We start from the raw sequence: 26,205 nt of genomic DNA, 5'->3' as shown, positions 1-26,205 counted from the left end.
GTCCGACTGCCATCGAGCCATACTCGTCGCTCCAGATTGGCCAAGAAGGTCGTGGTACCCGGATCTGTGGCATCTCACGGTAGGCCAACCGTGGACACTTCCAGACCGTCCAGATTTGCTGTCTCAAGGGCCGTTTTTCCATCTGAATTCTGCGGCCCTGAACCTGACTGTGTGGCCATTGAGTCCTGGATCCTAGCGGCCTCAGGTTTATCCCATAAAGTTGTTGCCACAATGAGACAGGCTAGAAAACCATCCTCAGCTAAGATCTATCACAGAACGTGGAAGATTTTCTTAGCGTGGTGCTTGGCTCAAGGGTTTTCTCCCTGGCCATTTGCATTGCCAATTTTTCTTTCCTTCCTGCAGTCTGGGTTGGAAAAAGGTTTGTCGCTTAGCTCTCTTAAGGGTCAAGTCTCCGCGCTATCCGTATTCTTTCAGAAGCGCTTGGCACAGCTTTCTAAAGTACGCACGTTTCTCCAAGGAGTTTGTCATATCGTTCCTCCTTACAGACGGCCATTGGAACCCTGGGATCTGAACAAGGTTCTCATTGCTCTCCAGAAGCCGCCTTTCGAGCCTTTGAAAGAGGTTCCCCTTTCTCGGCTTTCACAAAAGGTAGTTTTTCTTGTGGCGGTCACGTCTCTTCGAAGAGTGTCCGAGCTAGCGGCGTTATCTTGCAAATCTCCCTTCCTGGTGTTTCACCAAGACAAGGTAGTACTGCGTCCAATTCCAGAGTTTTCTCCCAAGGTGGTTTCTTCCTTTCATCTCAATCAGGATATCACTTTACCATCTTTGTGTCCGCATCCAGTTCACCAATTTGAAAAGGGTTTACATCTGTTGGACCTGGTGAGAGCACTCAGGATTTACATTTCTCGCACGGCGGCTCTACGCCGTTCTGATGCGCTCTTTGTCCTAGTCGCTGGTCAGCATAAGGGATCGCAAGCTTCCAAATCCACCCTGGCGCGGTGGATCAAGGAACCAATTCTTCACACATACCGTTCTGCTGGGCTTCCGATTCCATCTGGACTGAAGGCCCATTCTACCAGAGCCGTGGGTGCGTCCTGGGCATTACGGCATCAGGCTACGGCTCAGCAAGTGTGCCAGGCGGCTACCTGGTCGAGTCTGCACACGTTTACCAAACACTATCAAGTGCATACCTACGCTTCGGCAGATGCCAGCCTAGGTAGACAGGTCCTTCAGGCGGCGGTGGCCCACCTGTAGGAGGAGGCTGTCTGACAGCCCGTTCATGTGGTATCTTTTTACCCACCCAGGGACTGCTTTTGGACGTCCCACTGTCTGGGTCTCCCAATTAGGAGCGAAAAAGAAGAAGGGAATTTTGTTTACTTACCGTAAATTCCTTTTCTTCTAGCTCCAATTGGGAGACCCAGCACCCGCCCTATTTGTTCTTAGGGTTTCGTTTTTTCGGGTGCACATGTTGTTCATGTTGTTTCTTAAGTTCTCCGATCGTGTTATCGGATTGAATTTGTTTTTGAAACTGTTATTGGCTTTCCTCCTTCTTGCTTTGGTACTAAAACTGAGGAATCTGTACTCCTACGGGAGGGTGTATAGCCAGAAGGGGAGGGGCCTTACACTTTTAAGTGTAGTTCTTTGTGCGGCCTCCAGAGGGCAGTAGCTATACACCCACTGTCTGGGTCTCCCAATTGGAGCTAGAAGAAAAGGAATTTACGGTAAGTAAACAAAATTCCCTTCTTTTAACCCAAGGATATAGTTTTGAAATATACGACCTCTTGAAACCTAAGCGTAAAGGTTGTTTTCATTTTTATTTCATAAATCAGTCGTATGCATGAAAACAAGAAACTCTGTAATATATCTTATCAGACAAATCTGCTTCTTTCTCCTCCTGGATTGGTCTTTATTCTCAGTTCCTTGGTAAAATCGGTCTTCCTTGAAGATCTATTTTCCCATTACTGAGATAGGAGATGGCAGTTGTTGCTTTTAAAATTGTATGGTGATGGAGGAGGTGGAGGCAGAAACAGAAATTCTGCAGAAAGTTCTCTTGAAAGAAGTTGCAGTTCTTCATACAACTTTATAAGCACCAGCTGTCATCTCCTATCTCCATAATGGGAGAGTCTGTATTTGAAGACAGACTTTACTCCTGATTTGATCATTTTGAGAATGAAAAATCAATCCAGGACGGGAAGGAAGCGGATTTCTCTAATAAGATATATCATAGTTTCTCTCTTTCACATGCATTAATGATGTATTAAACAAAAAATAAATTCCAGTTCTTAAAGATGTTCCCAGTCCAATATACTGAGCTCATGCAGCAATGAGCTGTGAGTGACTGTTGTGCTATTCTTTTTCCTCTTCTTTAGCTATCTACAACCTCCGGGAACATGGATGCAGTGCGCCTTGGAGTCGAGAGAGCTGCTCACTTTGTGTCTGAAAAAACTGAAGGCTTCTTTGAGCAAGGTGTGACTGATGATTGTGGAGTATTATTTCTGCATTTGTTATGGGACAGATGTAGCAATTATTAAAAAAAAAAAATTCTTATCTTATAGGGAAAAATTCTTTTGGTATAGTAGTATGGACTCGTAATTTCTAAAAAGTAATTTACACAATTGCAGTCAGTGCTTTGGTATAACCAGCTCAAAACATAAAAGGTTTTCCACTATTAATGTGACCCCCTTTCATTTGTCCTAACTATTCCTAACTAACACTTTCCTGATATACTTCTGCTACCTACCCTGCTCCTGTAAGCTGATCTCTCTGCAGCTGATATATTCCTATATTGATGTTTTAGCTTTGATCCTTCCAGTCTGGAGACCAAAATCGGACCAACTGAGCTGGGCACGTTCTTGGTGGGGGCAGGGTTGCCTCTCTGTGAGTGACGCTGTCTGGGCGCGCATGCCCATATCACTCTTCACTCTCCTCTCAGCCTGATTTACAGTGCGATGCTTTCATGTGACCAGTGCTGCAATGTGCTGATCATTAGATAGGTCATCACATTGCATGATCTGCTTGGGAATGCGTGGCCAGACTACTGTCACTCACTGAGAAGTATTGCTGACCCTCACCAGTACTGTGCCCTGCTCAGTTGGACTGATTCCAGTCTCCAGACCAGAAGGATCTTAGCTGAAACATTAAAATAGGAATAAATGTTCCACAGAGAGATCAGCTTAGAGAAGCAGGGTAGGTAGCAGAAGTATGTTAGGAAAGTGTTAGTTAGGAAGAGTTAGGATAAAAGAAAAAGGATCACGTTCGTAGTGGAAAACCTCTTTTAAGGCTATGTGCGCACAGTGCAGATTTGTTTCTCCAGCGAAAAACGCACCTTTTGGCAGAAAAACGCACATAGCTACTGAAAATCCACACCAAAAATGCATGCGCTTTTTGGTGCGGATATACTGCGTTTTTGCCTGTGGTTTTGTCCCTGTGGTTTTTTAACATTGTCAATGGTTTGCAAAACACAGGGAAAAACTCAGAAAAGAAGTGACACGCTGCTTCTTTTTGCTGCAGAAATTCTGTACCAAAATCTGTAAGGAAAAAAGACGCAACATGCGCACAGCATTTTGGATTTCTCGTAGACTTTGTTGGGGAAGGACTGCAGGAAGCTTATGAACAAAAAAACAAACGAAAAAGTGCACTAATTCTGCAGCAAAACACGAAGAAAAGCTGCAGCAAAAACGCAGTGTGTGCACAGGGCCTTAAAGGATTTTTCCACTAGCAAAATAAGTGGTCCCCAAATAATAGAACTCCTGTAAGATAACAAAACCACATAGTGCTCACCTTCCCCTAGTCCAATGCTGGTTCTCTGCTACTGCTTTGGTCTTTGTTTTAACTGCATCACATCACATTGACAGCTGACCTCACCGCTGCAGCCAGTCATGAGCTCCCTGACTGGTGCGGTCTTCATTTGCAGAGTTGCTGTGGTGGTGAAGTGATCTGTCAACATGACGTCGCCACTGCAACCAAAACACTCATAATTGAGCAGGGAGACAGCGCTGGACCTGGGGAGGGTGCGTCCTATCTGATTTTGTTATTTTACACAGGTTTTATTATTTTGGGACAACTTTTTCTGAAGAGTGGAAAACTTCTTTAATGTCTAATTCCTTGAAGACCGTAGGATAATCTGCTTTCCAGATGTGCAGTGTGATCCTCGTCTCTCCATCAGGGATACATGTGAAGCACTTATTTCATTTCTCTAAACTGTGCTATACTGGGATTGCTGTGGTCCCAAGTAGGGCTCAATCCAATGTCTTATCACATATGCATGTGGGCCAGTTTCATTACCGGTATGTTTTTGGGGTTTTGGAGGAAACCAGAGGAAATCATATAAACTCCATTAAGATATTACTCTAGGTGGGATTCAGATCCAGGACCCCAGCGGTGTAAGAAAACCGTACTAACCACTAATGTGCCCTATTCACAAAGAATCCAAAATGCTCCTCAGGTTCAGATTTTCCCGCTGTAAAGACACAAGCCCCAGTGGACTGATTTGAACACCTAATTTAAACTTTTTTCTGACATTGATGGGTGACCCGGACCCAGGCTTCACCACCAATGTGCAGGGATCGGGTGGTCTTAGTGACACATTTGACATCTCGTGTGCTGGGGCTGCTTGTGGAGATTACGGCCTCCGAGCCACATATCATCAGGGTGATCGGCTTATTCCGTCTTAGCATCACCTTCTATTTTTGCACAGCATGGAACTAAATCCAGTTAGCGACCTGTAATGTTTGTGCTGTCAAGGCAAAGTATTTCTGTTCAGCAGATCATGTCTCCCATTGAAGCATTATTATAATGTGATAGATAAAATTATAAGATACCTGGTAGATAGATGTGGATGTGCAGAACCTTAGTTAGGATATTTTTATGCATCTAGTGTTTGCCTGATATTTAATCATTAAAATGAGGGCTGCAACCATTATTTCAATATCCCAACAAGGTGCAATTTTTATGTCACTTTTTCATATTTTCATGGACGGGTGGTATTGGGAGGAAAATGGGAAGATAAATTAAATGACATGTCTATTTTGTACATTTTTTATTTTTTTAAAGACTAGAACGCACCACTAAAAAGGATTTAAAAATGTATATCCCTTTCTGCAGCAATTTTTTTTTTAAGGTTTATTTCAACATTTTAAATGCATGTTTATTTTTGCTGAATTTCCCTGTAACTTGGGCTGGTATATTGGCCCCTTCCCAACAGCTAATCTGATTTTGATCTGCACCTGATGATCACTGGGATCGGAGAAGGAAGCACTGTTAGTTCTTCCTATACTTTTATAGGAAGTGTTTATTCAGCATTATATATAGAATGATCAGGAAGGCAAAGCTGGTAATAAACCCTCTCTGCCTTCTTTATTGGGAGTCTGTTAGCCGGCTTCCCGCTTCTACGGCTGCACAATGTCAGTACAGGGGGAGAGATGACTGTACTAGCCTGTGATCTCCATTTTTTTTTATGTCACTTGCCCTCCCATACATCTCATACACGTTAACAGTCACGTACACTTTATGCTACTCGCAGACTTCAAATGAGTTCAGTGTTCAGATTATCATTGAAGTTAGACACTGATTATGTTGGTGCCATTTTTCTATAGGTGCGTCTCATCGATGCTGGCTTTATTTGGACAGAACCTCATTCAAAGAGACTGAAATTGAAATTAACGATACAGAAAGAAGTATGTAAAATCATGGTGGAACATATGTGAAATGAAACCCTTGCTACCTCTCTTGTCATCGTTGCTCCAGATTCTTGGAAGTGACAGCCGCTATTCCGAGTATTCCTCAGACTGGCATCTGAAATTGTAAACGTGCTGCATAGACGGCTCACACTATTTATTTTCCAACAGGTGATGAATGGCGCAATCCTTCAGCAAGTCTTTGTAGTGGACTATGTGGTACAGTCACAGATGTGTGATGATTGCCATAGAGTGGAAGCTAAGGATTTCTGGAAAGCTGTGGTCCAGGTCCGCCAAAAAGTGAGTACAAAAAAACTGACCAGCAGCTTTGAACAGAAAAATGCAATGACTGCATAATATACAAACAAAAGAATACAGCAGCACTCTGTAATGTATGTAAACATTAAATATATTACTCTTGAACGGCACTACTGCTGTATAGAATACAAGTATTAAAATAAAGGTACTTAGTGCATGGTCAAGTCATGACAGCTCATCAGCCATGACAAGGCGTACCTTTTTTTTTTTTTTTAATGGGACTCTAACCTAATATCATGCTTCTCCTGGTCTAAAAGGCTACATATTTAAAGAGCAGGTAGGATCCAGCCTTAAGGGTACTTTACACACAACGATATTGCTAACGATATATCGTCGGAGTCACGGTGTTCGTGACGCACATCCGGCGCCATTAGGGATATCGTTGTGTGTGACTAAAAGGAGCAATGATCGCAACAACGTCAAAAATCGTTGACACGTCGCTCATTATCATAATATCGTTGGTGGAGCATGCCGCTGGTTGTTCGTCGTTCCTGCGGCATCACATATCGCTATGTGTGACACCGCAGGAACGACGAACATCTCCTTACCTGCGTCCACCGCAATGAGGAAGGAAGGAGGTGGGCGGCATGTTCCGGCCGATCATCTCCGCCCCTCCTCTGCTATTGGGCGGCCGCTTAGTGACGCCGCTGTGACGCCGAATGAACCTCCCCCTTAAAGGAAATATTGTTCGGTGTCTCCAGCGACGTCGCTAAGCAGGTATGTGCGTGTGACGCTGCCGTAGCGATATTGTTCGCTATGGCAGCGATCACCCCCATGACGAAGCAGCGACGTGGGCGGGTGCTATCGCTAGCGATGTCGCAGCATGTAAAGCACCCTTTAGGCTAATGTGAGGAGTACTTGGTCCGAAAAGGAGGCAGTCAAAATTTAAGAAAAGTTAAGAACTTCTGCTTTTTTCCACTTATTGCTACCTCCAATAGGTGGCACTGGAGTTCGTCTACTTCCTAACTGAAAAGACAGTTTGCATTTTTCCAGGAGGAGCATTGCAGCTAAAAGTCTCACTACTGCTATGCTGGATTGGTGTGTCAGTCTCCGCAAGGAGAATACCTTTCTCCTTAGACCCCGTCTTAGCTTCTCATACAGCCAGATCAGGTCTCATACTTTGCACTGACGAGGGGCAATTATCCTGAAAACCTTGTCTGCAAATCAGGTTCTGATCTGGCATAAATGCTAAGCCATACGACAAGGCTCATTAAAGGGTCACTTTTGACTTTTAGGATTGCTACTTTCAATACGTGGCACTAGCGTTTGTCTACTTCCTCCCTGAAGAGAGTTTGCATCTTTCCATATAAACAAGGAGATGTATTGAATCTGGTCAAAGGAAAAGTGGAGATGTTGGCCATCAGTCTGGTGGCTGTTCTTATTTTCCATTTCACCTTTTGATAATTGGGGTGTGGAGTCTAATGATATGTGCAAAATCAGATTTTCTTCATCGTTCCTTATGGGAGACCCAGACCATGGGTGTATAGCTTCTGCCTCCGGAGGACACACAAAGTACTACACTCAAACGTGTAGCTCCTCCCTCCTAGCATATACACCCCCTGGTAGCCAGTCCTAGCCAGTTTCAATGCTTTGTGTTCAGGAGGTCACACACACACACATGCATTCTCTGATTTTTGATTTCTGATTTTCAAAGATTTGGAAGAAAAGCGGGTCCAATCTGGACTCCCGGCATGTCCCTTCTCACCCCACTGTGTCGGCGGTGCTGTTTAGGTTGATTTTACAAGGCTGGAGCCTTCACATGCCGCGCTCCTTCACCATCCTCTGAGGCTCTGGCTTGAAGTGGGAGCCATCACGGTTCTCACTGCTTTGCAGGAGACCGGTCTCCATACGCAGCCCTGTCAGGATCCTGCCGGACGGAGCGATCACTCCTCAGGGACCTGGCCCTGCGTCTCATAAGCTAAGTATTGAGACGTTATTCAGGGGTCCCTTGTACATTTATTGTGGGGAGTTGTGTTATTTCACTTTGTTGTGATTTCCGGCCGGTTCTCTGGTTTTTACCCGAGAACCGCGCCGATGGTGCCTGTTTGCCGGCCGCATTGTTAAATCTAGGCCCCGGCTTCGCCTGAGGCCTAGTTTCGATTTCACTGCCCCTGCATGTCAGTCATGCAGAGGGACAGTGCGGCTCCGCCCAGCGGCTGTTCGGCACAGGGGAGACACACTCCTCTCTGAGGAAAGATTCCCTCCCCTGTATATCTCCTTGGCCCTCCGGATCCCGCTCTTAGAGTAGGCCCCGCCCCCTCTCCTCGCTCCGGCGCCATTTTTTCAGCGTCCTTATGCCATGTCTGCACAGCGATCGGCGCTGACTGCAGCATCTCTCTGGGGCTCCGGGCTGTGGGATCTGGAGGGCACAGAGACAATGTCAAAACAGTCTGGCAAGCCACAACCTCCGGTTGTGGACCTGCTTATATACTGCTTATATACTGCTTATGTACCGCTTATATACTGCTTATATACTGCAATACTCTGCTGGGGGTCATTCTGGCTCAGAGCCCCCACTTCAGCAGCATGTCTCACACGAGAGGTAAGGCTGCAAGGCTGCACTCAATATGCACTGCATGTAGGCTCGTACTGCCTGTACCGAGCACATAACCACATTGTGATTCCTGCTCTAACATGGTGGTGCCTCAGCCTGGAGTCTCATCCCCAGTGGTCCCTCCGGCTGCTCCGGCTCCGGTGGCTGAACCCCCGGCTTGGGTAGAATCCTTCTCTCCATGGGACAGCTGTCCCGGACTCTGCTGAGCATGCATTAGCCCCCTTCTCAGGGCGCCTCTGCTGCTACGGCTCGCTCAGCGAGGCCTACAGAGGATTCTTCTTCTGGTCCCAGACCCCGTCCTCCTCACAGGAGAAGCAGGGTCCCCTCTCCTTCCTCGTCCCGCGGCTCTGATTCAACGAGCTGACTCGCAGGACGAAGAGGATCCCTTTACTGGGGGCTCGGACGCTTTCCATGTCCCCCATTGATCGGTCCGAGGGTGACGCAGATATTAGTGTTTCGTTTGCGTACATTAATTCTGTACTGGACCTCAATCCGCCAGTATCAGAGGAGCAACCCTCTCTGGCAAAAAGGCACCAGTTTACCTTGCCTAAGAGAACAAGGAGTGTGTTCCTTAACCACTCCAGTTTTCAGGCCACTGTGACCAAGCCCAGGGTCTGCTCTGACAAACGCTTCCCGAAGCGTGGTTCTGATAACCGTTTTCCCTTTCCACCAGAGGTCGTCAAGGAGTGGGCTCATTCACCAAAGGTGGACCCTCCGGTGTTTAGACTCTCAGCCTGGACCGTTGTATCAGTGGCTGATGGCACCTCACTTAAGGTTTTGCTGTCCGCCAGGTTGTCCTTCTGGCCAAATCTGTATGGAGGCGGCAGGGGCCTCGTTCTCCCCATCTTTTGCAGCAGTGTGGGCTTTCAAAGCCATCTCTGCTTCTCTAGAGGAGATGCATTCCCTCACAGGGACTCTATGCCCGAAATGGTTGCCTTAACTTCCAGACTTCAGTCTTTTCATCCTATGCCATGTCTGCCATGCTGGAGACTCTCACCGCACTGCGGTGGCCTCGGCTAATTCCCTCGCTATCCGCAGGCTCCTGTGGCTTCGAGAGTGGAAGGCAGATGCTTCTAAAGAAGTTCCTTGCTGGGCTCCCTTTTGCTGGGACCAGACTATTCGGGAACAACTGGATGAAATTATTAAGGAAGCTCTTGGCGGGAAGAGTTCTTCCATGCCACAAACCTAAACCAGGAAACCTGTCCAGGGCAGGAATCAGTCGAGGTTTCGTTCCTTTCGTTCCTCCATCTGATCGTTCTCTAAGCCCTCGGCCTCGTCCACTAGCTCAGCCAAGGATCGTAAACCCAACTGGCGCACGAAGCCGCGTCCTCAGAAGACCGCAGGAGCTGCTGCCACTAAGTCAGCCTCCTCCTGGCTATCTGGCCACGCCAGGAACGTCCTTGGTCGGTGGCAGGCTCTCCCACTTTGGCGACGTATGGTTTTAACACATCTCCGATCAGTGGGTGCGGGATACCATCTCCCACGACTACAGGATAGAATTCTATCCAGCCCGCCAAACAGATTTTTTTCTGTCAACTCCCCCCTGCTCCAAGGCCGCCGCCTTCTCACAGGCCGTGGCATTCTTGCAGGCCAATGGAGTAATTGTATCGGTTCCCGACTGGGAACGGTTCTGAGATTTCTACTTAAATCTATTCCTAGTCCCCGAAAAGGGCGGTGCCTTCCGACCTGGATCTCAAGCTTCTCATCAAGCATGTTCAGGTGCGGCATTTTCGCATGGAGTCTCTGCGATCAATCAATGACCCAAGGAGATTCCCTAGCATCCATCGACATCAGAGATGCCTATCTGCATGTGCCAATCGCAGTTTCACACCAGCGTTGGCTACGTTTTGCAATCGGAGTGGTCCAATTCGTGGCTCTTCCCTTGGGGTTAGCCACGGCCCCTCGAGTATCCTCAAGGTCGGGGCAGCTGTGATTGCGGTCCTGCACCTCTAGGGGTTGGCAGTGATCCTTTTGTCCTGGACGGCCTTCTAGTCAGGGCTTCATCCAGTGCAGACTGTTAGCGGAGTGCCTCGCTCACTCTCGCCACTCTAGCCAATTCGGGTGGCTTGTCATTCTGTCCATGTCCACTCTGACTTCGACCCAGAAGTTCACATACCCAGGGACGCAATTCGAGACTCTGTCGGCACTTGTGAAGCTGCCCTTAGTCAAACAGCAGTCCCTCCTCTGGCGGCCGACGTCATTCCATCAGGCACCTAATACAGGTGCTGGATCAGATGGTGGCGTCAATGGAAGCGATTCCCTTGCCCAGTTCCATCTGCGTCCTCTGCAGCTGGACATTTTCCGCTGTTGGAACAAGCGGACTTCCTCCTTCCACGGGGTGGTGGCTTCGCCACAGACCAGGGGCTCGTTTCAGTGGTGGCTTCGGCCCCTCTGTCTCAGGGACGTTCCTTCCTGGCCCCGTCCCGGGTGATCCTCACCAGGATGCTAGTCTATCCGGCTGGGGAGCAGTATATCTCCACCATGGAGCGCAGGGCACTTGGACTCCGTCCGAATCAGCCCTCTGGATCAATGTGCTGGAAATCAGAGCTGTGTTTCTAGCTCTCCTAGCCTTTCACCATCTGTTGGCGGCCAGGCACATTCGAGTCCAGTCAGACAACGCGACAGCGTTTGCCTACATCAACCTCCAGGGCGGGACACTCAGCCGCCTGGCAATGTTAGAGGTTCAACGCATTCTTCAGTGGACGGAGGACTCCTAGTCCACCATATCCGCAGTCCACATCCCAGACGTGGAAAACTGGGAGGCAGATTATCTCAGCCGTCAAACCGTGGACAGCGGCGAGTGGGCTCTGCATCCGGCAGTGTTTCGGTCAATCTGCCGCAAGTAGGGCTCTCCGGACGTGGATCTTCGCTCCACGATCCTCAGGCTTTTGTAGCAGACGCACTGGTTCAAGATTGGTCCCAGCTTCGTCTGTCTTACGTGTTTCACCCTCTAGCTCTTGCCCAGAGTCCTGCGCAAGATCAGAATGGAGGGCCGTCGGGTCATTCTCATTGCTCCAGACTGACCCAGGCGAGCTTGGTACCCTGACCTGCTCCATCTGTCCGTAGAGGTGCCATGGCATCTCCCGGACTGTCCAGACCTTCTCTCACGAGGTCCGTCTTTCCGCCAGAATCCTGCGGCTCTCAGATTGACGGCGTGGCTTTTGAGTCCTGGATCTTGACGACTTCTGGTATCCCTCCTGAAGTCATCTCCACTATGACTCGGGCTCGGAAGTATCCTCTGGCCTTTTTGCCTTGCCGACCCTCCTGTCCCTTCTACAGTCCGGTCTGCAGCTAGGACTATCCCTCAATTCCCTCAAGGGACAGGTCTCGGCTCTGTCAGTGTTGTGCCAGCGGCGTATCGCCCGGCTGGCTCAGGTGCGCTCCTTCATGCAGGGCGCATCTCACATCATTCCGCCTTACCGGCGGCCTTTGGAGCCCTGGGACCTTAATCCGGTCCTCACGGCTTCCGGAAACCCCCCTTTGAGCCTCTTAGGGAGGTTTCTTTGTTTTGTCTTTCACAGAAAGTGGTCTTTCTAGTGGCCATAACTTCCCTTAAGAGAGTTTCTGTTTTGCCTGCACTCTCTTCGGAGTCACCCCTTTTTTGGTTTTTCATCAAGACAAGGTGGTTCTCCGTCCGACTCCGGACTTTCTCCCTAAGGTGGTTGCTGCTTCCACCTTAACCAGGACATTTCCCTGCCTTCCTTTTGTCCGGCTCCTGTTCATCGCTTTGAAAAGGCGTTGCATACTCTGGATCTGGTGCGGGCGCTCCGGATCTATGTGGCTCGCACCGCTGTTCTTAGGCGGTGCACCTCTCTTTTGTGCTGACCACTGGTCAGCGTAAGGGCCTCTCGGCATCTAAGCCGACCCTGGCTCGTTGGATTAGGTCGGCCATTTCCGATACCTACCAGTGTACTCAAGTGCCTCTCCCGCCGGGGATCAAGGCACACTTGACCAGAGCTGTCGGTGCCTCTTAGGCTTTCAGGCCCAGGCTACGGCTCAGCACATGCTCATGCTTCGGCAGATGCGAGCTTGGGCAGACGCATCCTTCAGGCGGCTGTCGCCCATTTGTGAAGTTAGGTTTCGCCTACTTCTCAGTTTTTCTGTTTATTCCCACCCATGGACTGCTTTGGAACGTCCCATGGTCTGGGTCTCCCATAAGGAACGATGAAGAAAAAGAGAATTTTGTTACTTACCGTAAATTCTTTTTCTTATAGTTCCGACATGGGAGACCCAGCACCCTCCCTGTTGCCTGTTGGCAGGTTTCTTGTTCCGTGTGTTTTCACCGGCTGTTGTTGTTGTAGACAGAGGTTCCGGTTGTTCCGGGTTTTGCTCTATCTCTACTTGTTGGTGGATGTCCTCCTTCAGCTTTTGCACTAAACTGGCTAGAACTGGCTACCAGGGGGTGTATATGCTAGGAGGGAGGAGCTACACGTTTGAGTGTAGTACTTTGTGTGTCCTCCGGAGGCAGAAGCTATACACCCATGGTCTGGGTCTCCCATGTCGGAACTATAAGAAAAAGAATTTACGGTAAGTAACAAAATTCTCTTTTTTATGTGTGTTTTGAAATGTAATGCAATGTATTTTGAAATGGTCTACTTCAAAATTGATATCAAAAACGGTTTTCAATACTCTATTAAATAAATTTAAGAGGAAATTCACATTGAGTTTTTTTTTTTGCAACAAAGTTTTGAAAACCTTCCTGTGAGAAGAAAAGAAGTGACATACCACTACATTTGTCACCTCTTTGCTGGTATGCGCCATCATACTCACTGTGGGATTCGCCCTGAGCGTGGCCAGTTTGCTGCTGAATCCGCCTGTTGCTGCCGAGTCTTCTCCTGGCTATAGGGGGCGTGGCCAGACTTGGCAGGAATTTGTATTCCCTGTGTCCTGCAATGTGTCTGTCCTGCAAGCACTCACTATTTCAGGCAGTCACTCCCTCCACACGTGTCTGACCTTTTGCAAGCTTTTGTTTTTCTTGATGGCTTGTTCTGTCTGTCTGGTCTTAGAATGCTTTTGTTTCTGCCTGCTGGCAAGTTCTGCCTGTTTGCTCTGTTTTGCTTTGTTTACCTGCCTTTTTGCAAGCTCTGTTTGTTTGCTTTGTCTGCCTGATCTGAAGTACTTCTTGTTCTGTTTGCCTGTAGGGCTCTGTCTGTTCAGTCATTGCTTTGTTTGTCTTGTTTTTGCCCTGGCTTGCCTACCGTTTGTCCTGACCTGTTCTTGTATGTTTATTATTCTTAACTGTGTGTCCATGTGTCTGGGTTCTGTCTTGTCAGTCTCCTGCACTTTGACCCTCCGGTCAGCTGCTGCAGGCTCGAGGACTGCCCTGGAGTAGCACCTGCTGACTACCCGCGCCTCAGGCCTACCCTCACCATCAGAGGCTCCAGTGAAAACCAGGTAGCCACTTATGCTTCTCCAGGGTAAGCCTGGCCCCGTGGGGCAGTCGGTCCACAAAACTGCCTTGTCAGTCACAACTATAATGCAGAGTTCTCATGAATGAAAAAAAAACACATGGTGGTAAAGAGAATTTAAAAAGTGCTTCAAAAACAGATCTGAAAGACTAATTAAAATATATCCAGACTCCTGACAAGGATTGCTCTTAAAAAAAAACAAACAAACAAACAAAAAAAAACCCAAAAAAACTTCTGCCTAAACCCCACCCCCCTCCCACCCCCAAAAAAAATAATTCTGCCCATGCCTTTAGGTGTTATTGTAAAAACTTGTGTACTTTTCCCTTGCTCCAGTTTTATTACATCTGCCCTGTAGGCTGCTCTTACACGTACCACCTTATAATCTTTGGGTAAGGCTGGAACCTGAGCTGAAAATTAATAAACCTACCCGCATTCATGTCAATAATGCTTGGAAGTGCAGAATTTACATTTTGCAAAGAAATTTGTAGAGCCAAGAAGCCAAGTAATTTGCAGAGGAGACAAGTTACTTCTGGGACAAGCCTATCACAAGCAGAAGGCAGGGGAGACGGGCTAAAGCTGCAGCACTTAGGATACACTAAGAATCTGCAATGTGTGATGGCTGATAGCAGTTCTTTGTCACACCTTGTTTCGGTGGAATGGCATTTATGCTCTCTTGATAAAAAGTGTCAACTAAGGCCGGCGTCACACGGGACGATCGATCGTACCCGCCCCCGTCGTTTGTCCGTCACGAGCAATTAGTTGTCCGTGGCGCACAAAGTCATTAACCCCCCCCCCCCCCGTCACACGCACTTACCTGTCGGACGACGTCGCTGTGGGCGGCGCACATCCTCTTCCTGAAGGGGGAGGGACGTTCGGCGTCACAGCGACGTCACACAGCGGCCGGCCAATAGAAGCGGAGGGGCGGAGATGAGCGAGACGTAAACATCCCGCCCACCTCCTTCCTTCCGCATTGCTGGCGGGACGCAGGTAAGCTGTTGTTCATCGTTCCTGGGGTGTCACACGGAGCGATGTGTGCTGCCGCAGGAACGATGAACAACCGGCGCAGAGAAGGTGGGACGATATTACGGAAATAAACGACGTGTCAACGAGCAACGATAAGGTGAGTATTTTTGCTCGTTCACCGTCGTTCAGAGGTGTCACACGGTACGATATATCTAACGATGCCGGATGTGCGTCACTAACGACGTGACCCTGACGACATATTGCTCGATATATCGTACCGTGTGACGCCGGCATTAGTACTGTATGTTATTTACATGTACTGTTGCTATATTACTATTCATTTATTTAACTGCAGGATATTTGCTAATTTGTTTTTATAATTGGTTGTCTGTCACTGTACACCTACACATTGCACTTATACCAACCAGTTTGTGCTGACCCATTTCTTCTGTTTTTGCTTGAATTTGTTATATATATACTCTGTTCTTCCCCAGGTTCTTCATAAGAAGACATTTTACTACTTAGAGCAAATTATTCTGAAACACAGACTTCACCAAAACACCCTACGTGTTAAAGAAATCCATGGTAAGGGGAACTTACTCTCTATCTCTTAAGTCGAAGGGACCGCTCTACTATGAAGAAGGAATGGTTAATGTCATTTTCTATTACATTTCTAAGATATAAAAGCATATTTGATAAATGATTACAATAGATCTTCTATGTGTTCCTACAAATGTGTTAAAGAAAATCTGCTCTACCATTTAACAATCTTATATTGAATTTTAGGAGAGACGAATGTTCAAACACAAAAGCCTATTATGACTTCAAGTAGATACATAGAATTGCACAGCATTGTGCATTGAAGTAATAAATGGCTGCTTGGAATAGCAGCGAACTATTATGTGCAAAAAAGAGAAGAAAGTGAATGGAAGCACTAGAATAGATTGTATGGTGGGATAAGGCTAGGATGTGCGCTTATAGTGAGAGCATCTACAGCCATTTCTGGATGAGCTGAACTGACCCAGAGGGACCAGATTTCTGAGAATTTACTAAATTTACACTACAGTTCAAACGTTTAGGGTCACTTAAATATTTCCTTGGTTTTGAAAGAAAAGCACATTTTTTTTCAATGAAGCTATCATTAAATTAAACCGAAATACACTCTATACATTGTTAATGTGGTAAATGATTATTGTAGCTTCAAACGTCTAGTTTTTAATGCAATATCTACATAGGTGTATAGAGGCCCATTTCCAACAATCACCACTCCAGTGTTCTTATGGTACATTGTGTTTTCTGTGTTAGAAGGCTAATGGATGTTAAGAAATCCCTTGAAAACCCTTGTGCAAGTATGTTAGCACAGCTGGAAACAGTTTTGCTGATTAGAGAAGCAATAAAATTGACTTTCCTTTGAGCTAGTTGAGAATCTGGAGCAGTACATTTGTTGGTTCCATTAAACTCTCAAAATGGCCAGAAATAGAGAACTTTCAGGGCAGAGTGGCAAAGAAAAAGCCATATCTCAGACTGGCTAATAAAAGGAAAAGATTAATATGGGCGAAAGAACAGACATTGGACAGAGGAAGATTGGAAAAACGTTATGGACAGACGAGTCGAAGTTTGAGGTGTTTAGATCACACAGAAGAACATTTGTGAGATGCAGGACAACTGAAAAGATGCTAGAAGAGTGCCTGACGCTATCTGTCAAGCATGGTGGAGGTAATGTGCTGGTCTGGGGTTGCTTTGGTGCTGGTAAAGTGGGATATTTGTACAAGGTAAAATGGATTTTGAAAAGGAAGGCTATCATTCTATTTTGCAAGGCCATGCCATACAACAGGACAATGACCCAAAGCACACCTCCAAATTATGCATGAAGTATTTAGGGAAGAAGCAGACAGCTGGTATTCTATCTGTAATGGAGTGGCCAGCCCAGTCACCAGATCTCAACCCTATTGAGCTGTTGTAGGAGCAGCTTGACCGTATGGTGCGCAAAAAGTGCCCATCAAGCCAATCCAACTTGTGGGAGAAGCTTCTGAAAGCATGGGGGGAAATATCTCCAGAATACCTCAGCAAATTAACAGCTAGAATGCCAAAGGTCTGCAGAGCTGGAATTGCTGCAAAGGGAGCATTTTTTGACAAAAGCAAAGTTTGAAGGAGAAAATTATTTCAAGTAAAAAACATTATTTCTAACCTCGTCAATGTCTGGACTATATTTTCTATTCATTATGCAACTCATTTGACAAATAAAAGTATGATTTTTCATGGAAAAGACAAAATTGTCTGGGTGACCCAAAACTTTTAAAGTGTAGTGTATCTAAAGGAATAGTACTTTGTAAGTTTTCTAATCATCAGTCTAGACCTGGACCAACTGGAGACATAACTGCCAGATTTGGGCAGAGACCATACAGTTAGGTCCAAAACTATTTGGACAGTGACCTAAGCTTGGGCATGTTAGCAGATTCCCAAAAGATTTTCACGATAGTTATATAATCAATATGGCCTTAAAGTGCAGACTTTCAGCTTTAATTTGTGGGTATTCACATCCTAATTGTAGTTTGGGTTTAACACTAGAAGTCCCAAGAATTTCGAGCTCCATAGGGTTCCAATGGTAGAAATGTTAAATGATCCCTCTCTGGGACTTCTAGTGTTAAAAAATTACAGCTCCTTAATATGTAACTGCCTTTTTTCAAGGGACCAAAAGTATTTGGACAATTATCTAAAAAATCCAAAAACCTCTTTAATGGGCTGCATTTCCTCATTAAACAACCATCAATTTGGCAGGTAAAATGTCTGGAGCTAATTCCAGGTGTGGCGTTTGCATCTGGAAGCTGTTGCTGTGAAGCCACAACATGTGCAAAAATGAGCTCAATAGAAAAAAAACAGACCATCATTACCCTGGAAAAGAGAAGAAATCCATCAGAGATATAGCAGAAATGTTGGGAGTGGCCAAATCAACAGTTTGGTACTTTAAAAAAAATAAATAAAACACTGCATTGGTGAGCTTGGGAACTCAAAAAGGCCTGGATGTTAGTAGAAGACAACAATGGGGGATGATCACGGAATCCATTCAATGGTGAAGAAAAGTCCTTTCACAACATCCACCCAAGTGAAGAACACTTGAGAAAGTAGGTGTTTCAGTATCTAAGTCTACCATAAAGAGAAGACTTCATGAGTACAAATACAGGGGGTTCACCTTCAGACGCAAACCATTAATCAGTCTTAAAAATAGAATGTCCAGACTAGACTTTGACAAAAAAACATCTAAAATGGCCAGCCCAGTTCTGTAAATCATTTTTTGGACAGATGAAACTAAGATCAACCTGTAGCAGAATGACTGGAAGAAGAAATTATGGAGAAGGCATGGAACGGCTTATCTAAAGTACAGCACATCCTCTGTAACACATGGTGGAGGCAGTGTGATGGCTGGGCATGCATGGCACCAATGGCACTGGGTCACTAGTGGTTATTGATCATGGGACTAAAAACAGAAGCAGCTGGAGGAATTCTTAAGCACTGATCCAGGAGTACATTGTGAACAGAGCTCTTGATTATTGACATGCTACATTATTTACAAATTCTTTTTTTTCTTCTATTTATAGATGGGCTGGACTTTTACTATGCGTCTAAGCAGCATGCACAGAAGATGGTAGAGTTCCTCCAGTGCACAGTGCCTTGCAGGTATGTATTTATTCCTGCTGTTTGCTGCCAAGTGGTGTCTTATATAGACATCATATTTAGAAGTATAAAATCCAACAAGTTTTGAGACTGACACAAATTAAAATTTTCACAAAGTTTGTTGCTTCAGATTTTTTTTGTGGAAATTACATTAACTCTAGATTGTTTTGGAGAGTGATCGATTGATTTCAAATGTAAATCAACCATGTATCAAGAACTTTAATGAAAGTAGTTCAGTTACTGTGACAAAAGCTTTAGGGTGCCCAGGATAGTTGAGCAAATGCCAGGACCTTCTCCTAAAGAGGCTTCAGCTAAGGGATCGGTTTAGAAGAGCTTGCTCAGAAATGGCAGCAGTCGGGTGTCAGTGCATCTGCACGCCAGTGTGGTGGAGGCTTTTGGATGCTAGCCTATTGTCTATTGTCAAGAAGAATAAAAAAAATCTGCGCTGTTTGGAGTTTAAACTTTCATTCTTTACTTATTTTATATGGTAAGAGTATATCTAAAATATCTAAAAGTATTGATCCCCCTCCTCCTATCCAATTTAATTCCAGGAAGAGCTGTTAGGCTATGTTCACACAGGACGTTTTTGTAGCGTTATTTTCCTGACCAAAACCTAATCTTGTGGCAGGATGTCTCCTGGGAGTCATTTGCGGTTTTGGTGCGTTTTTTGGGGCGTTCTTACTGTGTTTTTGTATGTGCTGTCAAGACCAGTAAGGGTTTAAGAGTGCTGGGCCGAGCCGAGATTTACCTGGATCCGGCACTTGGGTAGTGTAAAAAAAAAAAAAGGGGGGGGGAAGAAAAAAAGGGGGGGGGGAAGAAAAAAAGGGGACTATACTTACCAGTCTCCAGTAGGTGCTGGAGTGTATGGGCTCCTTCCAGGTATGATTCTTCATCAGGCCCTTATCACATGGGGGGGGGGGCAGGGTGGCAAAGCATGATTGTAGTGGCAGGGAGAAAACATCTCCAAGCTCACTAACCAAGCCGTTCACACCCACTAACGTGGAAGGAGCCCATACAATCTAGGATCATCCGTAGCTGCTCCCGTGGACCCTCCTACTTCTGGTGCCGCTCATTAGCCTCATGCATATTCACTGCTCCCCCCCACACTGGAGTCTGCCAGTCTATTGTACAGTAAAAAAATAAATAAATAAAACAAATGGCGTAGGGTCCCCCCATATTATGCTACGCATCACAGATAAAGCCTACAGCCACAGGCTGTAGCGACCAGCTGTGCTTATCTTGGCTGTGTATCAAAATGAGAGGGACCACATGCTGTTGTTTTAATTATTTAAATAAGTAATTAAAAAAAAAAAAAAAAAAAGCAGTGTGCAGTCCCCCTCAATTTTGATACCCAGCCATGATAAAGACCACAGCTGGGGGCTGGTATTCTCAGGCTGGAGCCTCCCATCCTAAAAATATCAGCCTGCAGCTGTCCAGGATTGTCGCATTCATTAGTTGTGACAATCTGAGCACTTTATCCGGCTCTTCCCAAATTGCCCTGGTGCGGTGGCAATCGTGGTAATAAGGGGTTAATCGCAGCTCCTAGCTGTGACTAAGCCCTAGATTGGTGATGGGGGTGCCTCATAGACGCCTGCCATTACCAATCTGTAATAAGTGACAAGAAATAAACACAAACACCGAAAAAATCCTTTTTCTTTATCGTTCCTATGGGAGACCCAGACATTGGGTGTATAGCTTCTGCCTCCGGAGGACACACAAAGTACTACACTCAAAAGTGTAGCTCCTCCCTCTGAGCCTTTACACTCCCTGGAGAGCCAGATCTAACCAGTTCATTGCTTTGTGTTCAGGAGGCATACATCCACACATGCATTCTCATCTGATTTTTTATTTTTTGGAAAGAGTTTGAAGAAAAGCGGGTCCAAGCCTGGACCCCCGGCATGTCCCTTCTCACCCCACTGTGTCGGCGGTGCTGTTAAGGTTGATTCCCAGGCTGGAGCCTTACATGCTGTGCTCCTTCACCATCCCTCCGGGGATCTGGCTTGAAGTGGGAGCCAGCACAGTTCTCCATGCTTGGCATGAGACCGGTCTCCATCCGCAGCCCTTCAGGACCCTGCTGGACCGGAGCACTCTTCCCCCAGGGACATGGCCCTGAGTCTCAGCAAGCTAACTACCTGAGACATTGTTGTATGGGGGTCCTTTGTACTTTATTGTTGGGGAGAGTGTGCTGAGTGATTTTTTTTTTTTTTAGGACATTTCCGGCGGGTTCTCTGGCTGTCGCCAGAGAACCGCGCCGATGGTGCCTGCGCGCCGGCCGCACCGATCAAATTTAGGCCCCGGCTTCGCCAGAGGACTACTTTCGGTTTCACTGTCCTCGCATGTCATTCATGCAGAGGGACAGCGTGGCTCTGCCCAGCGGCCGTTCTACACAGGGGAGAGACACTCCTCACTGAGTACATGTCTCCTCCCCTGTGAATACCATTGTCCGTCCAGATCCCGCTCTCAGAGTGAGTTCCGCCCCCTCTCTTCTCTCCGGTGGCCATTTTCTCAGCGTTTTTCCCTGTGATCTCCACTGGTCTGCAGCATCTCTGCTGAGGTGCTTGGGAGTCTGGGCTTCGGGATCTGGAGGGCACACAAACCGCTCCGGCGGTCTGGTAAGCCACAACCCTTGGTTGTGGACCTTCTTTATATACTCTCTGGGGGTCTTTCTGGCAAGAGCCCCCACTCCAGTAGCATGTCTCACACGAGGAGCAAGGCTCAAAAGCTGTATGCAGTATGCACTGCCTGTAAGCTCCTACTGCCTGAACAGAGCACCAATCCCCATTGTGCTGCCTGCTCTAACCTGACGATGCCTCAGCCTGGAATCGTACCCCCAGGGGTCTCTCCGGCTGCTCCGGCTCCTGTGGCTGAACCCCCGGCTTGGGTAGAATCCTTATCTAGGTCTATATCCCAGTCTTTTGCCGACTCCATGGGACATCTGTCCAGGACTCTGCTAAGCATACATCAGCCCCCTTCACAGGGTGCCTCTGCTGCTAGGGCTCTCTCAGCGGAGCTCACAGAGGATTCATCTTCTGGTCCCAGACCCCGTCCTCCCAAGAGGAGACGCAGGACTCCCTCTCCTTCCTCGTCCCGTGGCTCTGATTCAGGAGCTGACTCGCGGGATGAGGAGGATGCCTTTACAGGGGGCTCGGAGGCTAATTCCATGTGCCCCATTGATCTGTCCGAAACCGACTCAGATGTCAGTGATTTGATTGCGTCCATTAATTCTGTACTGGACCTCAATGCGCCAGTATCAGAGGAGAAACCCTCTCTGGCAGAAAAGCACCAGTTTACCTCGCCTAAGAGGAAAAAGAGTGTGTTCTTTAGCCACTCCAGTTTTCAGGCCGCTGTGACCAAGCCCAGAGCTTGTCCTGACAAACGCTTTCCAAAGCGCGGTTCTGATGACCGTTTTCCTTTTCCACCTGAGGTGGTCAAGGAGTGGGCTCATTCACCAAAGGTGGACCCCCCGGTGTCTAGACTCTCAGCCCGGACTGTTGTATCAGTGGCTGATGGCACCTCTCTTAAGGATTCCACTGACCGCCAGGTTGACCTTCTGGCCAAATCTGTATATGAGGCGGCAGGGTCCTCGTTCTCCCCAACCTTTGCAGCAGTGTGGGCTCTCAAAGCCATCTCTGCTTCTCTGGAGGAGATGCACTCCCTCACCAGGGATTCTATGCCCGAAATGGTTGCCTTAACTTCCCAAGCTTCAGCTTTTTCATCCTATGCCATGTCTGCCATGCTGGAGGCTTCTCACCGCACTGCGGTGGCTTCGGCTAATTCCCTCGCTATCCGCAGGATCCTGTGGCTTCGAGAGTGGAAGGCAGATGCTTCCTCAAAGAAGTTCCTTGCTGGACTTCCTTTTGCTGGGTCCAGGCTGTTCGGTGAACAGCTGGATGAAATTATTAAGGAAGCTACTGGCGGGAAGAGTACTTCCATGCCACAAACCAAAACCAGGAAACCTGCCCAGGGTAGGAATCAGTCGAGGTTTCGTTCCTTTCGTTTCTCCAACTGGTCGTCCTCTAAGCCCTCGGCCTCGTCCAGTGACACGGCCAAGGACCAAAAATCCAGCTGGCGCACAAAAGCGTGTCCTCAGAAGACCGCAGAAGCTGCTGCCACTAAGGCAGCCTCCTCTTGACTATCTGTCCGCGCCAGCAACATCCATAGTCGGTGGCAGGCTCTCCCACTTTGGAGACGTGTGGTTTCAACACGTCTCCGATCAGTGGGTGCGGGATATCATCTCCCACGGCTACAGGATAGAATTCTCTTCCAGCCCGCCAAACAGATTTTTTCTGTCAACTCCCCCCTGCTCCAAGGCCGCCGCCTTCTCACAGGCCGTGGCATCCCTGGAGGCCAACGAAGTAATTGTACCGGTTCCCGCCCGGGAACGGTTCAGAGGTTTCTACTCAAATCTCTTCCAAGTCCCCAAAAAGGACGGTTCCTTCCAGCCCATCCTGGATCTCAAGCTTCTCAACAAGCATGTTCAGGTGCGGCATTTTCGCATGGAGTCCCTGCGGTCAGTCATTGCCTCAATGACCCAAGGGGATTTCCTGGCATCCATCGACATCAGAGATGCCTATCTGCATGTGCCAATTGCAGTTTCACACCAGCGTTGGCTACGTTTTGCAATCGGAGGGGAACATTTCCAATTCGTGGCTCTTCCCTTCGGGCTGGCCACGGCCCCTCGAGTATTCACCAAGGTCATGGCAGCAGTGGTTGCGGTTCTGCACCTACAGTGGTTGGCAGTGATTCCTTACCTGGACGACCTTCTAGTCAAGGCTTCATCCAGCGCAGACTGTCAGCGGAGTGTCTCGCTCACTCTGGCCACTCTAGCCCAATTCGGGTGGATTGTCAATCTTCCCAAATCCACTCTGACTCCGACTCAGTGTCTCACGTACCTAGGGATGCAGTTCGAGACTTTGCCGGCACTTGTGAAGTTGCCCTTAGTCAAACAGCAGTCCCTCCAACTGGCGGTGCGCTCTCTGCTGAGGCCCCGCCGTTATTCCATCAGGCGCCTGATGCAGGTCCTGGGTCAGATGGTGGCGTCAATGGAGGCTGTTCCCTTTGCCCAGTTCCATCTGCGGTCACTGCAGCTGGACATTCTCCGCTGTTGGGACAAGCGGCCTTCCTCCTTACACAGGTTAGTGGCTCTGTCGCCACAGACCAGGAGTGCCCTTCAGTGGTGGCTTCGGCCTCTCTCTCTGTCTCAGGGGCGCTCCTTCCTGACTCCGTCCTGGGTGATTCTCACCACGGATGCCAGTCTTTCCGGCTGGGGAGCGGTATGTCTCCACCACCGAGTGCAGGGCACTTGGACTCCGTCCGAGTCAGCCCTCTCGATCAATGTGCTGGAAACCAGAGCTGTGCTTCTAGCTCTCCTAGCCTTTCACCACTTGTTGGCGGGCAAGCACATCCGAGTCCAGTCAGACAACGCGACAGCAGTTGCCTACATCAATCACCAAGGCGGGACACGCAGCCACCTGGCAATGCTAGAGGTACAACGCATTCTTCAATGGACGGAGGACTCCAAGTCCACCATATCCGCAGTCCACATCCCAGGCGTGGAAAACTGGGAAGCGGATTATCTCAGCCGTCAAACCGTGGACAGTGGCAAGTGGTCCCTGAATCCAGCAGTGTTTCAGTCAATCTGCCGCAAGTGGGGCACTCCGGACGTGGACCTAATGGCATCCCGTCACAACAACAAGGTTCCGGTTTACGTGGCTCGCTCCCACGATCCTCAGGTCTTTGCCGCGGTCGCTCTGGTTCCGTTTTTCCGCCAGAATTCTGCGGCTCTCAGATTGACGGCGTGGCTCTTGAGTCCTGGATCTTGACGGCTTCTGGTATCCCTCCTGAAGTCATCTCCACCATGACTCGGGCGCGTAAGTCTTCCTCTGCCAAGATCTATCACAGGACTTGGAAGATTTTCCTGTCCTGGTGTCGCTCTTCCTGCCATTCTCCTTGACCTTTTTCCTTGCCGACCCTTCTGTCTTTTCTACAGTCCGGTCTGCAGCTGGGATTGTCCCTTAACTCTCTCAAGGGACAAGTCTCGGCTCTGTCAGTGTTGTTCCAGCGGTGTCTCGCCCGGCTGGCTCAGGTCCGCACCTTCATGCAAGGTGCGTCTCACATCATTCCGCCTTACCGGCGGCCCTTGGATCCCTGGGACCTCAATTTGGTTCTCACGGCTTTGCAGAAGCCCCCCTTTGAACCTCTTAGGGAGGTTTCTTTGTTTCGTCTTTCACAGAAAGTGGTCTTTCTAGTGGCCATAACTTCCCTCAGGAGAGTCTCTGATTTGGCTGCGCTCTCTTCGGAGTCACCTTTTTTGGTTTCTTCATCAAGACAAGGTGGTTCTCCGTCCGACTCCGGACTTTCTCCCTAAGGTGGTTTTTCCTTTCCACCTTAACCAGGACATTTCCCTGCCTTCCTTTTGTCCGGCTCCTGTTCATCGCTTTGAAAAAGCGTTGCATACTCTGGATCTGGTGCGGGCGCTCCGGATCTATGTGTCTCGCACCGCTGCTCTTAGGCGGTGCACCTCTCTTTTTGTGCTAACCACAGGTCGCCGTAAGGGTCTCTCTGCTTCTAAGCCGACCTTAGCCCGTTGGATCAGGTCCACTATCTCGGAGGCCTACCTGTGCTCTCAAGTGCCGCCCCCGCCGGGGATCAAGGCACACTCGACCAGAGCTGTTGGTGCCTCTTGGGCTTTCAGGCACCAGGCTACGGCTCAGCAAGTCTGTCAGGCTGCCACTTGGACTAGCCTGCATACCTTTTCGAAGCACTATAAAGTACATGCTCATGCTTCGGCAGATGCGAGTTTGGGCAGACGCATCCTTCAGGCGGCTGTCGCCCATTTGTGAAGTTAGGCTCCGCCTACTTCTCAGTTGTTCTGATTATTCCCACCCATGGACTGCTTTGAGACGTCCCAATGTCTGGGTCTCCCATAGGAACGATAAAGAAAAAGAGAATTTTGTTTACTTACCGTAAATTCTTTTTCTTATAGTTCCGTATTGGGAGACCCAGCACCCTCCCTGTTGCCTGTTGGCACTTTCTTGTTTCGTGTGTTATCACCGGCTGTTGTTGTTGACAGAGTCTCCAGTTGTTCCGGTTCTTGCTCTGTTTTTACTTGTGGGTGGCTATTTTCCTTCAGCTTTTGCACTAAACTGGTTAGATCTGGCTCTCCAGGGGGTGTATAGGCTCAGAGGGAGGAGCTACACTTTTGAGTGTAGTACTTTGTGTGTCCTCCGGAGGCAGAAGCTATACACCCAATGTCTGGGTCTCCCAATATGGAACTATAAGAAAAAGAATTTACGGTAAGTAAACAAAATTCTCTTTATTTGAAATTTCATCACTTTATTAACTCCATAATCATCATTGCAGTTCCGGCGTAATCCACGCGAGGTCCCACGGCGATTGAGCTCTGCTACATCTGAAGATCGCAGCGAGCAGCCATAGAACAGGACTGCCCACTGTGAGCTCCAGAGGATGAATGAGCCGGGCGATGAGCGGTCACTTCACTCAGGTGATTCCAGGGCACAGCTGGCGATACCTGTGACCGGGAATAGCCTGAGTGAGGTGACCGCTGAACGCGCGGCTCACTTATTCTCTGTATAGACCCGCAGACCAGGTCTGTGATTAGTTGTAGTCAGATGCTGGGGGCGCGTCTGACTGC

The 26,205-nt window shown here is 48.0% G+C and overlaps 1 protein-coding gene across 1 annotated transcript in view; it reads left to right on the top strand.

Annotated features, from left to right (window-relative positions):
• NMD3 (NMD3 ribosome export adaptor) overlaps positions 1–26,205 on the top strand; it is a 131,120-nt gene that overhangs the window by 26,519 nt on the left and 78,396 nt on the right. The window contains exons 4-8 of the mRNA XM_075338570.1: positions 2,331–2,427; positions 5,556–5,636; positions 5,808–5,936; positions 15,374–15,464; positions 18,476–18,554. Coding sequence (XP_075194685.1) covers positions 2,331–2,427; positions 5,556–5,636; positions 5,808–5,936; positions 15,374–15,464; positions 18,476–18,554 — 477 coding nt within the window. The remainder of the gene's footprint in view (positions 1–2,330; positions 2,428–5,555; positions 5,637–5,807; positions 5,937–15,373; positions 15,465–18,475; positions 18,555–26,205) is intronic.

This window comes from Anomaloglossus baeobatrachus, chromosome 3 (genome assembly GCF_048569485.1).
Source record: "Anomaloglossus baeobatrachus isolate aAnoBae1 chromosome 3, aAnoBae1.hap1, whole genome shotgun sequence".
NCBI classification, from domain to species: Eukaryota; Metazoa; Chordata; class Amphibia; order Anura; family Aromobatidae; genus Anomaloglossus; species Anomaloglossus baeobatrachus.
The sequence above is the reverse complement of the archived record's forward strand: the minus strand, read 5'-3'. Positions and strand labels throughout refer to the sequence as shown.